The sequence below is a fragment of the Trachurus japonicus genome, chromosome 3, assembly GCF_045865225.1.
Source record: "Trachurus japonicus isolate A0001 chromosome 3, Traja_1.0".
In the NCBI taxonomy this organism is placed as follows: domain Eukaryota; kingdom Metazoa; phylum Chordata; class Actinopteri; order Carangiformes; family Carangidae; genus Trachurus; species Trachurus japonicus.
In genome coordinates, this window is record NC_140909.1 from 31,822,961 (window position 1) to 31,837,853 (window position 14,893).

Here is a 14,893-nt window from a genome sequence, read left to right on the forward strand (position 1 = left end):
TGTCCTGACATACAGCGACACGACAGTGGCGCGAGCGAGCGAGGAAAAGTGATTAGAATTTGTACTTTTCAATCAGCCTGTCCTGACGTGCCGCGAGCGATATCGCTCTGTCCAGCGATGTAGCTCAACCCTGAAAAAATCCCTCACTCTGTCTCTATCTGGACGACATTTCGCGGCGGTGTCCCGCCCCTAAACACTTCTTATTGGCTGAAAAGTACACGCTGCTTTCTGTTGACAAGCAAGTTATCAGAGAGAGGAGAATATGAAAAGAATACAATTTAAAAAACATTCCAAGATGTGAAAAACGGCAACCAGGAAATGCCAGGAATCTCAAAATAGCGCCGCAAGTTTCTGTACATCCCTCGATAATTCGATTGGTTTGGATTCTGACCCAATAGAATATACTCGCAACAAAATCGTCACGCTGCATATCGGGACAACTTCGCGCAAGTTTTCGTCACCGTTTCGCACGCTTGCTGTATGTCAAGACGCGGTGTCAGGTATGCATTTGTGTGTGTGCTGTACCCTTAGAGTGAAAGGAGATGAGGCAGTCACACAGAGGCCATTTGTCCACAGGCTCGTTGAGGATGACGTCCTCTGGGAAGATGACCACAGTGATGTACTCAAACCTGCACAGCCTCTCCAGGATCTGGGTCATTGGCTTGGACTTGGACTTCTTCATCATGCAGCAGATCCCCACCATGATCTGTCGCTCCGGGGGCTGGAGAGAAGAGAGGGAGAGGAAAGCGACTATTTAATGATCTGTCTGCGGGTAGAAGAAATACAAACAATGGTAGCTTTGTTCCTCATACGAGGACAGAACATAAAGATGGTTAGACTTTGTACTGCTGTATCTCTGACTTTCTTAGACCATCCACACTGTTGTACATTTTCAATCTGATTTATATCAAATCTAGTGTGTTAACACAAAAGGCATGATGAGGTATTAGGTATGCAACATGGTATAACTTGCTCTTTATAACTGGATTATTCTCCTTCCTGAGTTACAGTATTCAGTAGTAGCCAAAGGCGTTTTTCTATTCACATGATGATGTCACAGTGAAGTTGTGACTTTTTACCTTTTGGATATAAAATGTTAACACTTCATCACTTCACTTATCCTGTTGGATATTTGTGCTAAACTGTGTCAGAATTGGTAAAAGAAATCATGGGTTGACGTTCAAACTTTAACCAGTTGATCCTCAAGTTCAAGTGAATATTGACTGAGAATCAAAAGAATTGGACAGAACAATACAAGTTCAACCCAAAAACATGACACCTGGTTGTCAAGAACACAGTTGCGTTTCTCTGTTATAGCTGTTATTAACTGAAAGCCCTCCACTGATGACTACTCGGTCAATCTACGTGGAGCAAGGCTGAGCAAAGTCTAGTTAAGAGGTCACATGGAATGACAATGACAACAGCCTCCCACCGAGTCTGTGTCTTCATCGTCCTCATACAGCTCCATGTCTGTCCTCATGCTGTCCTCCAGGACCTCGCTCTCATCGTCCTCGCAGCCCACGAAGAATCTGGGAGCGCCACGCCGGCTCTCGCCCGGGCTGTTGGGCTCTGACATCACAGTCCTCCGCGGCTGCCCTCAGCATCCCACCGCGCCATCTTACGCCAAACCACCGCCGGAGCGGGCCGCTGATGGGACGGCACAAGGCCTGGGGGAAGGGACAGGTCCACTCTGTCTGGGGTGGACAGCAGAGCCAATTGGTGAAGGTGTGTGAGGTAGACGAGCAGGATGAGACGAGATGAGCAGGGCTCAAGCAGAAGAGGATATGCGAGAAATAATGGAGCTGGTCAGTCGTCTGCAATGACGTCGTTACTCATGTTCCTCATGTTCCTCATTCTTCATTCACCAAATTCACATCTCATATGACCAGCTTGGGTTTCTGACAAGTCTTCAGCAACTTGGAGCCTGAAGCTCCGATTATCTGATGACAGTCCTTTCCTCCATTTGTAGCAAGAATCCTACAAGAGAAAGAAAACATCCAACGTCATTCATGCATTTCATTTTCATTATACCAGACTTGTTGACAAAGACATCACACAATATTTTCAGACTCAGTGTCTGTAAATACAAATTCCTCGTTGAAATATTATGTTTTTCACTACTGATCACTGTTTTTGTTGTGGACAATGTTGGTTCGAAACATTCTGTATAAGAGTTAATTTGTGACAAATGTCACACTAAGATTTTCTTCTTCTTAAGTTTAATTTTGCAGTACTGTAATGCTAAAAATGTCCTAACATCTCTATGCTTTGGGTGAAAAAAATGAGAACTGCAACAATTTGTTAATTAATTCATTTGTCAATCAACCAACTATTTTGATATTTGTTTTAGTCATCCTTAAAGAATGTCAAATATTTGCGGGAGTGTCTTGGTTGGACAAACTAAACCATTAAAGTCTTCAAATTAGACTGTTGGAAAAGCCATTTTGACATTTTCTAACCTACAGTACAGACACAAAAATTGTAACCGCTGAATTCTAAAAAAAAAATCACAAAAGATTACCAATATGAAAATAATCCCTTGTTGTAGATTAAATAAATAAACACAACTCTTGGTTTCTTTCCAATTCAATTTCATTATGTTGACCTGTGTGGTTAAAAGAACACCATGTCCAACATGGCACATGCCAGCCACCACTACACCATTCCTTTAAGCAGAAGTGGCCTTGTGCTGAGCCTTGAGCAATAATTACTGCAGCACTTACTCTACTGTTACAACCCGTTTAACCCTGACGCTGCATCAGCTCTCATCTGCATCGCCACTAACACTAGTCAGTTATGGTGACAGGCAGGACAAGTTGTACTGTAGAAAAACCACAAATAATTGCTGCTCTCACAGGCATCTGAACAACTAGCCTAACACTTAACTTCATTAGGCTGAGTCACTCAAGAGCCAGAACAACTATTTATTTACAGTGGAAAATATTGTTTTTAGCATCAGCAGCCAAGACTGGGTCCATGTGAGATAATAAACAACCTAATAACTGCCCAAAGCTTTTTGGGATCTCAAGCTGAGGGAACACAAATAAGAACAAGTTTCCTCCACACATTTTGATTGTTTATTTAAAGTCCCCCTGACCTAAAAACTCAGTGCTCAGCTAATCCTCCTGGGATCCAAATGTACAGTAACCATAACAGTAAACAATGTGGGTAATACATTAACTTGGGTCTGAAATGACTATAATCAATAACTGATTTGTTATAATAAGACAGAAAGTAATTTTCCTCCACAAACATGCCAAAATTAACTGTTTCAGGCCTCTCAAATGAAAACAATCATTAGTTAATAATTAGAGCCCTTTCCTTAATTATGCCTTATGGTGTCTTGCACCATCATTAAACGTTCTTTGGAAAGTGTCATTAAAAGGGTTAAAGAGGATATGTGGGGAAAAAAAATAACTGCTGTTTTTCACAGGTAAATAAATAATTTGCGATGATTTAATTTTTCCATTTAGTATAGTTATTACTCAAGTATACCTTGATGTTGAACGGGTGCATTAGAAGTAATGGTTAAGTATACCCATTTTATTAATGTTTACCTGCTGCCTGGTACAGAAACTCATTCTCACACCCATTTTGGTGCTGGGTCGATTCAAAATAAACTCTTTCCATGACTAAGTGGATTAGTGTTTCAGAGCTTGAGCATAACAGTTAATCTCCTCTTTTACACCTGCTTGCTCAAGATGCAAACAGGCCCACAGCTCCCAGTGTGGACACAGAGGTTGTGTCCTCTTTATTTTATGAGACTTGAGGCGACCGGCCATGCAGTTTACATTTCATGCTACGTACATGTAAGTCTGATGTGGGGAGAAAAGCCTGCGTATCCATTTTATGCAGCAAAGAAAAAAATATGACATGTTATTGTTGACCTTGACACACTCCAGGGAGGATTTTAATAAACCTAAAAGAATGTGGAAGTTTGCCAAGAGGAAACTACAACTATTCATCAGATACCATTTAGGAGGACTGTCTGCAACAACAACATTCATTCCCATTGTTGATTAATCCACCGAGTACTTCCAAGTGGAAGTGGTGTTACAAGTGGAAGAGTACCATAGTTTAACAATGAGAGAGAGAAAAGCCGACATTTCACTCGTGTTTAGCCTCTTCTCTCTCCTTTTTGCTTCTAAGTGTTTCGTCCATGCAATTACTGCCTGTGATTTTGGTTCTCTCTTTCACCTCTCTCCACTTTATCCCACCTCTACCCCACCTTGAACCCTGGCTCAGGCCTCCTTGCCGGGCCAGACTCACAGATCTACTGCAGAGCACCAGGATCTACTCCACTGGAGCCTGAATCTGTGCCAGGAGTCAGGATTCATTTCAATAAAACTATTTATCATCTTATTCATGACTGTCAGAGCCTTTTGTACTCAAACTTTAGAGAGAATATCAAATACCAACAGTGACGGAATGTTGCTGCCTAAACAGACTTTTATTAATAGAGTGAAGTGGGAGTTTGGGTGTTGATTTATGGCAAAATCTTGATTTCTACATACCACCTATCGCTATTCTTTAGCGATGAATACTCCCTTTTCTTGCAAAATGGCTGATAAGAATTTTTAAGCTCTGTCTTTGCATTTGTCTACTTGACTCAGCAGAATGAATACCGAGTTCAACAGTTATTGTATAGTAGACTACTTGAGTTGCATGCAGGAGCCAATTAGAAAATGGTATCTGTACCATCTACTCAAGTAAACTACTGGAGAAAAACTGGAGAAATAAACGGTAAAATTTGAACTACGTTCAAGGTTGCAACTTTTTATTCATTCACTGTCTGATTATTTTGAGGTGTTTAAATCAAATGATTGATTGATCTTTAATGCAAGTGTCTCAACAATGTTAAGATTATTTGCACAACACCATCAGGGAGGTGTCTGAACAGGGAGTCCTGTAACAGATGGTCTGGACCATTACAAAGCCGCGACCTCGACCAGCATCGTGCATGCAGTCAGTCTGTGATCACATGAAGAGACAGGAGACGCCGAGACAGCCTAAATCCTCAGAAGACCTGTGGCACTGGCAGGTTTCCAAGATGCTGCAACAACCTGCCTGCCAAGTCTCTGAACAACTGTGTGCAGGTGCACTGGGGAAGACTGGGGAAGCAGGAAACTAAACATCTTTTCATGGCATCATTTCTCCCCCCCTTTTTTTCCCTTTCTATTTACCGGTACGTTGGCTAGCACATTTGCATGTTACTTACTACGAGTGCATGCAATTGTATTCAGTCTGTAGACGCTATTACATCGACTGGGTGAACGAAAAGCAACACACCTCAGTTGCACTAGCTCACGGGTGTCAGCTATTCTCAGAAAAACAAGAGCAGCACCTGATGTCTCTGCTGGACAGGTTTAACCATGGGAATTCAAGACACGAGGCGGGACGTTACACTGACTCAAAATCAAATCAATCAGCTGACGATGACCTGCAGCTGACACTAACGTCTGTCGTTACCGTCACATTAACGTTACTTCTCTGCAGCTACACTTGGCTGATGTTATGTCCAATATTATGGCAAAGGGAAGGGACGTCAAATTACGAAGCCGGAGACACCGTAACGTTACAAGCGTGAACCACAAAATTACGATAATTCAACTGTGATGTTAGTGTGTAAAACCAATCTCCACGCCACTACGTCGTCACCTGGCGATGAAATAACCGTTAGCAACCAGCAGCGTAGAGCTATTTAGCTGGTATTAGCCTCTGTTAGCATTCAGCTAACTCGTATCCAAGCTATGGAGACAGGTCTTCCAGGGCCTGCATTTGGGACGATCACTACATATCTGTGCTGTTATTCACATTAAGGCTTTAGACCGTAGGCGCTCAACCTTATTTTCTCGACTAGAGAGAGACATTTAATCGTGAACTCACAGAGTAGCTGGAGGGATTCAGTCGCTGCCATCAGCCTGCTTCCTTTACTCCTCACAGTTTGCCAGTGAAACCAATCTTAATTTTTTCAGGTTTGACGCACTGACGACGGACGTGCAAATCCACCAATAGGAGAAGCGAACCATCGTAAAAGGGTGTGGCCCAACAATCCAACCAGCCAATAAACAGCGACCTCAGCCAGATCTGAAGCCCGCGGCGGAAGCGCTCTGGCGCCCTCTAGAGGCAGCGTTGAGACTAGCGGGAGGGAAACGTCGGCGGTGTGAGATAAACAACAACTCTTACCCTGCTGTCACACAGCACAACTGTTATCAACATAACATGACGGACCTAGAGTTTTCTGAATTAGGCTCCTACATTATCCTTCACATATGCACATTTATATACATGCTTACACCTGCTCTAACTTAGGGTAGCTAGATAAGGGCCCAAAACAGCAGAGGCCTATGAGATTGCAAAAAATAAAAAATAAAAACAGCACAAAGATAATGACTAGCCTACAGTAGGCTATAGCCTACAAACATGAAACGATAATCACAAAGGTACCCAAAGGTACCATTATATATTTAAATGATATAATGGAGGTTTTGTTCTCATATCACCAATGGAACTGGTGGGTGTAACCCCACAGTGAAATAGCATTTGCATCTGTTGTTGTACTTTAAATGTGTTTCTACTGGTCATTTCTGATAGCCTACCACAATCATTACTGTTGCTCATGCAGCCACTTTAACACCTAGGAGGCTACCAGGGCAGGCACACTTCAGTGATTCCACTGTGCTGTATAAACCCAACTCCTCCCAAAACTCAGCATTTTTCCAAAAAGACGGCTCCTTCAGTAAACCGCCAACGTGCTGCTGCCGTTGATGTAAGAGTCAACACTGACGTCAGCATGTCTCTAAGCCTCCTGGCCGCCACCCTGTCCATGACATACCTGTGTGCGGGCCAGCTGGGGCTGTTGCTGCTGTACACTTCACAGGGTCACAGTGGGCCACTATGCTGCTCATGAAAAGAGCATTTTGTAAGTGAACAGAGAGCAAACAGGGCATGGAGAAGAGAAGACGCACCCACTTCTACAAATATTGTCAGGATGAAAATAAAACGTTTTACCTCTCTGCATTTTGTTGAAATAATAAGCTCCAATTGGCCCTAAAACTGGACTACCTGGACATGTGGTGTTTGTCTTGTATCACCTGGGCTTTTAGCCTACATGGGACAGTATAGATTATGGTGTATGAGGTGAAGAGGTATAGCTTAGGGTTCTCAGTCAGATGAATCTAAATGATCCCCATCTTCTCCTGCATTAGCCTATAGCCTACCTCCCACACACTGCTCTCACAAAGACCCTCTGTAAAGAGGCCCTCTGCTGCCTATACCTGCCTCATATGGTTTCCATTTGCCATTTGAGTCAGGGGTGTTACACTCTCTGCGACTTACAGCAACAGGTCAGACCAGGACAAGGTTTCTCATTATGAATTCCAGTTTCTTGGATGATTTGGTCTCTGGGCCCCTGCAGCAGCCGCTGGGCTCCACACCGTAGAACAACATCAGCAACTTGTCTCACCTCTGGCTGGCTGTTCAGGTTGTTTCTTAAACCACCCAGGTGATGCCATGTGGATGAAATAACCTTAAGCTCGTAGTTTGAGGCATGGCATTTGGAAATTTCCACATGAGGGTAAAGATAGTGCACAATGAATTGATTCTATGGCAGGTATTTTTTTTTGGTATAATCTTATTTCACTGGGCGGCTTCTGTCTACTAATGAGACTACACTGCTGCCCAGGGGGCCCTGCACATCCACTGCCATGCTGACCCAAATACTCACTAAGCCACCAACTATATATATATATTAATCCACAGCTGAAAATAGTCCCTGACAAATGCATGGTTTCATCTTTTTTTGAGTAACATTTTCTAAAGCTTCTGCGTTATCTCTCAACATCTGTTGCAACATATTGTTGTGTGTGTTTGTTTTTGTTTGTGTTATGAAGACATAGGCCTACATTTGGAAACAGTTCTTGCAGATTTGCATCTTTAATGAGAACCAAGTCCATAGGCAGGGAGGAGAATTTGAGGATTGACAGACAGACTGATTTATTTTCGGTTTTAATCTTTCCATAGAGTTAGGGTTAGCTTTAGTTAGTTTTAAGCCCACTGCAGGTATTGTGGCCCATCTGCAGCTGTGAAACAGAGTCAAACCATAGTGTGACCATGAAGAAGCTCCTCTAGTTTTCTCTTTGGTTTGGTGAAAACTATGATGAGTGAGGAGTCATCAAATCATGACTGCAATTCATATCATTTTGATCTGAAAACTGGTGGATGGAGGAAAGTGGTTTTGACAGCTTTCACAGATTTATTTACTTCAGTGAGGATGTGACCTGAGATTTCTAAAGGGCATCTTAGAGTACAAGAAAAAATGAAGCAGCCAATGAACATACATTTCTTATACACGCTGCAAAGTTGAATCACGGTTTCATCTCACCAGCCTTTTTCTCATCTGAATCGCTTTCTAACAAACAGATATGTGACTGATTAAATACACTGAAACACAAACATAAGAAATTAGGTAGATGTTTACTTTATGTCATCTTATATTATCTCTAGTATGCCACACATATCTCTTCATGTGGTGAAGAGATAGCAAGATAGAGAGTTCCTCCAGCAACTCCATTTATCAAATAGCTACAGTGGCTCTAAGTTATTTAATCCCTGCATGAGAACATGTCCTGTTTGACCGGTGCGGTGTGTATGGTGTCAGAAAACTATATAAAACATGTACAAGACTTCTTTCAGACTCTGAAGGCACGTGTTTCAACACCCATGCAGCTATGTGAGCAACGCATGCGGTTAATGACCTGGGTGTCAGGTAAATGCAGGCTGCCAGTGGTCTGGCTGTGGTTGGACGTCGTCTTTTATCAGCTGTGTTTTCCATCTCTGCTTAGAGAGAGAAGAAAGTCCGTTCTGTACTCTGTCAAAAAAAAGGAAACAGTGTTCTGTCAAAAACACCCTAAAGTCCACACATTAAGTATTCTTTCGCATTTTGAGAGAAAGCCGACATGATTGAACCTGCAGAGACGTGCACTCAGGCATATCCTGTTTGGGAAAACTGTAACTGTACAGTACTTTCAGGGACTTTCATGATTTTACGTCTGCTGAAAAAGAATATCAGCCAGTGACCAGTGGAGAAAAGAACAGCTCTCAGATCCCACAGAGGAAAAAATGCTTTGTCATCGAATTAGACACACAGTGGTTTTCCACTCTGAATTCATGGGTTTAGGAAACGAGAAGCATTCACTGGTTGCAATGACTTTTCTCACAGACACATTAACGGCACAGAAATAATGAACATCTACATAAAAACATCAAAAAGAAACCATGAAAGAACTTGCCCAGTAACCTTCATCAATAAAGCTTTGTCAAATGTATCTCACGGCAATTTTAATGAACTGCCATTTCATAATGTTGCAGAGGTTATCTTCTTAACAGTGACTCAGTGCCAGCAGCCCTGTGATCAAACCTTAAGACAGAAACAAGCTCCAACATTTTTGATGTTTTTATCAAACATGGGGTATGGCTGTAAATGTGATCCCAGGTCAGTGGTGTCAGGTCAAACGCAGCATGCATCATGAAAGTGTTAGCAAATGTGTAGGGGAAGTATGATATGCAGCCCTGTCTTCTCAAAATGATCTTTACATGTAACCATGTGCCACTTACATTTTCAAGATGATTAGGATTCATCCTCCAGGGACCATCAGTATGCCTTGGTGGCAAGCGGCTACAGTTAGCATTGTTAGCACAGCTGGGTGTCAGGGCATCTTGCTAAAAGGCCAACCCAATTTGCTTTATTTATTTATTTATTTGTTATTGCTAACATATTAAAAAACTTATATTTAATTTATAGGACACATTGCATTATTTTCCTCGATACTCTTATTGACCATCTTTCAAATGCAGTCTCAATGTTGTGTTACTGTTGGTTTATCTGTGCAATATTTGTTTCACCCCTTAACCCTGATCCTGTAAAACCCAAGACGCCTCCACTCCTCCAAAGTTCTCCAAAATAAACACTCTGCAGAAAGTTTCACTTCCTGGGGACACGATGTAGGCTACAGTAAAGAACATGAGTCTTGTGTGCCAAAGGAATCAGGAGCTAATTCCTGATCTCCAGTACAAGCAGAAGCTACAGACTCACTGGAGTTGTGCAGGTAAGAAGAGAGCTGCACACAGCAGCCATTCATACTGTATGAACAAGGTAAGAAAAAATAAACACACTCTGCTTTCAACAAAAATTCTCATGAGAGATTTTCCTAACAAAGTCCTTTCAGCAGTGGAAAGCTGACTTCCTGACTGCAGGGAAGCTTCTCTGGTAGAGTTTAAATAGAGCTTCCTACAGGTCCATCAGCCTGGAAAACCCCTGCTGAAACTGTGAACTGAGTCAATGTTCATGTGAGCCATGTCTAATGTCTTTGTTGTAATGAAGTATGTTCAAAAAAAGAGTTAAAAGGTTTCTCTTGCAAGCAGAGGTTTATTTCATTTCAACAAGCATGTTTGACACAAACCAGCATGATAGGAACTCTCCAGGCACATCCCGCATCCCGATTTTGGATAAATCAGACAACACCAGGATTAATGTGTGGTTGACATCACAGTCTACATGTAAAATGCCTCTGCCCTGTGTCCAACACCTCTAAAGCTCACTGGTTCCCTCTTGGTCTTTTAGCTCTGTGTTTAGTCTCCACCAGCTCCCAAGGGAAATATCTGCTCTTTAGCTACTAACTGTTTCTCTTTGCTTACCAGCTGCTCTCTGACTGTGCATCTGAAAACATCTGCCTGTGTCTGAAGGTCTGAAAACAATCCTGCATGACAGTGAAAGTGAACCAGAGCAGCAACGTCGTGTCTGGACTGAACAATGAACTGAGACTCACTTTACATCTCTGCAAAGCTGAGGGACGCCGAAGGTTCAGGTGGTAAATCAATATGAGGGATCCTTTTCATAATGTGTAATTTAATGAACAGCCATGAATTGTCTTTATCTCGCCAAGCTATTCCTGCATCTATTACACCATTGAACTTTCATTAATTTCATGTAATCATCATTTATTTCAACACATTTGGACATACACTGAGGTAGAGACCTCATTTACAGTGTAGCAGAGCGAAACATAAACTAAAAGGTCCAGGAGACAAGAAACAACTGGAACAAGTAGCCTATAAGGTGACAAAAACAAAATAAAATCAAAAAATGTGCAAAGAAACAAAACAACAAAAGCCATGAAACAACATACACCAATAAAAAGCATTATTAATAATACAAAAATATCTTGATAAGTGTGTACAGGCAAGGTAAAACAGGAACATCTGGAGGTAAAGTATTAAGTATTTATAAAATGATAAAGGTAAAGATGAAAGTATTCTGCAAGGTGCTCCATGTTGCAAACCGACTCTAACAGTACTACAGTAATTTATCTTTTATATGTTATATATTACCAAGAAGAAGCCCAAATGGAGAATCCGTAACTTCTTAACAGCAAACTTTTTTTCTCCTCGTGTTAAAACAGCACATGCTTGTGTTCACAGTCAATAAAACCATACACTGGTCTAGAAGAAGAGAACGCTGTAACAAAACCTGCTCACTCAGGACAGCAAAAGCAAACAACGACCTTCAGTCTTTATTAGCTACTCTCTTTGCTGCCACTTTCAGACTGCAGTGCTATTCAAAGAGTGGCCTCCGTTGTGAAAGGAGCTTATGAATAAAGCCAAATGTCTGCTGATCCCATGAGGACTCTGAAAAAAAACTCTGTCATCGATCCATCATTGCTGTGGCTCCTCCTGTGAGGATCAGAGAACTAATATCTGCCCAGCAGCCGAACATACATACCTACAGTATACAGTAGTTCACTGTTCATGTCACTGCAGTGGTGCAGCACGGTGTTGTTTTGTTGACGGTTGACTTTCTGGGGCGGGGCTGGAGTGAACGTTTTTTCAGTTAGTCAAACAATTTAGTAATTTCCCCCACAACCTCTGTCCAGTATAAATAGCCAATGGCTGTGTGGGCACACCTTGTCCCAAATCCTCTGGACAAATATCATAGACGTGGAAAAATCTAAACATTGCAATGGAAATATGGGACAATTGCTGCGAACACAATATCACCACAGAGTCTCTCCATGTCCCCTTTGAAGCCTGGTCCAGGTAGTTCACTTTACTGTGAGCTATTCAGATTTAAATCCACTGAGGCCAAAACCAGAGAGGGCAGGTCAAACCCTGAGCCACTCAGATGTGACATTCTCACCATTCCTGCATCCATTCAGCCTCATGATGTGTTCATGTGCGGACGGAGTGAGAGGAGAATTAAGTGTGGATGTAGTGAGCATGGGAGTAAGCCGACTGAAGCCTGGTGATTTCAGCTTCTCTAAAAAAAGTCACGAGAAAACGTGCAACATCACAGCAGATGGAATATATAGAGCATTACTGTCATTATATCCCACTTAAACTCAGTCTGGACTCCCATTATAAGTTAAGTGGGGTTCATTTGTATCAGTAGCTATTGCGTTTTTTAGGCTCTGTAATTGCACATGTTGATGTTTCCTGCTCAGTGAGTGCTCGGTTAGTACGGCTGAAAGGGCAGCTTTGTCTCCAGGTCGTTTTTTTTTTTCTTGAGTGAAAGAAAGTGGGTGGAGAACAGTTAATGGGGCGAGGCGTGATACTCCAAAGTTCTCAAGGTGCTGATGATGGACAAAAAATATTATACAGGGAAATAAAGCCATGAGAAAGTATAAAAGAGGCAGTAAATAAAATTATAGCACACATTAGACTTTTCCATTCATTCATCATCCACCCTTTATCTAAGGCTGGGTCCTGGTGACAACAGGTTACACATTAGTCCGGACGACTTCTCCCTGTTCATTTTCCAGGGTCCTTAAGAATTAATATTATATATTTCATATACATGATAATCATATTCAAATGGAAACATTTAAATAATAACATAGTAACAATGTACCGGTAATTGGCTACATGTGACCTTTTTTTAATATGTACATAGTTTGATATATCATCTATATAATTATTTATACATAAGAGTTCATTTGCAAAAGCAGATAAATTCCATTTTGAAAAAAATGAGCTGAGGCTTTGTAATTGTGCTTGGCATAGTGTTGTTTTCAATAAAACTTTCTTTTTTTGAGATATGTCTGTTTTGTTACATCTCAAAGTCACTCAACTTTGGTTTGACTGATATCACCTTATGTAAATAAAAAATAAAAAATGAAGATTCTACTGTAGAATTTTTTAAAAACAGAGTTATTTGCTTTTGCAAATGAACTCTTCGTACATTTCAAAAATACATAAAACTTACATGAGTCCATAATTCACATTCATGTGATATGTCACTAATATATACAATATATCATATAGGTTTTACCAATTAAAATGTATATAATTTATTTTACAGTATGTAGTTGATCGTACTCAGAATTATTCCATGATATCTAACAATATGTGTAAATATAAATGATAGACTTGTAGTTTAAAATTCCTAATTAAAGCATTATTGTTTTAATGAGTTAGCATGAATTAATTAAACATACAGTAGGCTATAGGATTCACATACATACTATATCCCTCCAAATCCCTCAAACCAAGGACCCTGTCTCAGCTGTGTCTCCTTTTTACTTTATTGATTAATTTAGCTTACATACACAATGGTATAAAAGCTGAAAATAGAAGTAAATCAAATGTGACTTGTGAAGTCAAGAGGCCATAAATTTATACAGCCATAAATTTATACAGCATACTTCCTATGGGGGACTCTGGATTTTAATTAACTAAGGAAGTAAATGACATTAATCATATAAAAGTAAAAAAATGTAAGTGTATAAAAGAATATGGGTCATGAATCATTATCCCAGTTTATTTAAGGCTTTAAAAATATCACAAGCCTCAATAAGCCTTTGATAAGTGTTCTTTGACTTTCCAGCTCTGTACAGCAGCACGTCTAAGGCCATGTTCTCCTTTCAAAGAGAAGATGAAGATGACAAAAAAAAGTGACGACAGAGAGTAAAGTCTGGTTATATAAAGACCAAACTGACTGTGAATCATTACCTCATTTCTACCAAATAGAGGGGACAGCACATCCTCTGCTCTGTTTTTCCTCCCACTCCCCCACCACATGAGTCAAGAAAGCCAGATGCACCCAGGTGTGTTTCCTCCAAAATAAAAGCACTACTTTTATTGATTTTGAAGTGAATACAAGAGAAGCAAATAATCCCATAGAACTTCACTTCAGCTCACCTCTGTAACACACAAAAACTCACATGGACAAACAGCTGTGTAGAAATGAAGTAGGCAAATATATAATGCAACAGCATAATACAGGGGTGTCAAAGTCATTATAGTTCAGGGGCCGCATTCGGCCTAATTTGATCTCAAGAGGGCCGGAACAGTAAAATGATCGCATTTGCATATTAACCTGTAAATAACAAGAACTCCACATTTTTCCCTTTGTACTTTGTGCAAAGTACATTATTAAGATGTGTACAGTTTATGAGCTATCCTTTTTACAAAAAAATATGAACATTCTGAAATTTAGGGCTGGGCAATATGAACCAAAAGTAATATTGTAATATTTTTTTTAACTGAATGGCAATATAGGATATACATAGGCCTATAGCCTATTTATACTATTTCCATGATGTAATTATGAGTTTCCACCAATTAGCAGCCAGTAGTGGCTTAATATTTTTGTCAGAGGCAAATCCTTAAAAAGGCTGTCAGTTCTAGGTCAAAACCACATGTGGCAAATGACACAGACAATTGTAGGTATTGGGCTGATATTAAATTGTAGCTATAGGAAAAATACATCTCCCTCTCTCTCTCTCTCTCTCTCTCACACACACACACACACACGCACGCACGCACGCACGCACACACACACACACACACACACCTGTAGCTGCGCTGTCCCTCTCCTCTCTCTCTGTTCCCCTCCTCT

The 14,893-nt window shown here is 40.8% G+C and overlaps 1 protein-coding gene across 5 annotated transcripts in view; it reads right to left on the reverse strand.

The window, feature by feature from the left end:
- The window catches only part of ppip5k1a (diphosphoinositol pentakisphosphate kinase 1a), a 30,798-nt gene extending 24,832 nt beyond the window's left edge, over window positions 1–5,966 (reverse strand). For all 5 annotated transcript variants that reach the window (XM_085770401.1, XM_085770386.1, XM_085770394.1 and 2 more), the window contains exons 1-3: window positions 5,887–5,966; window positions 1,433–1,977; window positions 526–721 (exon numbers count right to left, since the gene is read on the reverse strand). In XM_085770401.1, coding sequence (XP_085626527.1) covers window positions 526–721; window positions 1,433–1,576 — 340 coding nt within the window. In that variant the 5' untranslated portion in view covers window positions 1,577–1,977; window positions 5,887–5,966. The remainder of the gene's footprint in view (window positions 1–525; window positions 722–1,432; window positions 1,978–5,886) is intronic.
- Window positions 5,967–14,893: the final 8,927 nt, after the last annotated feature.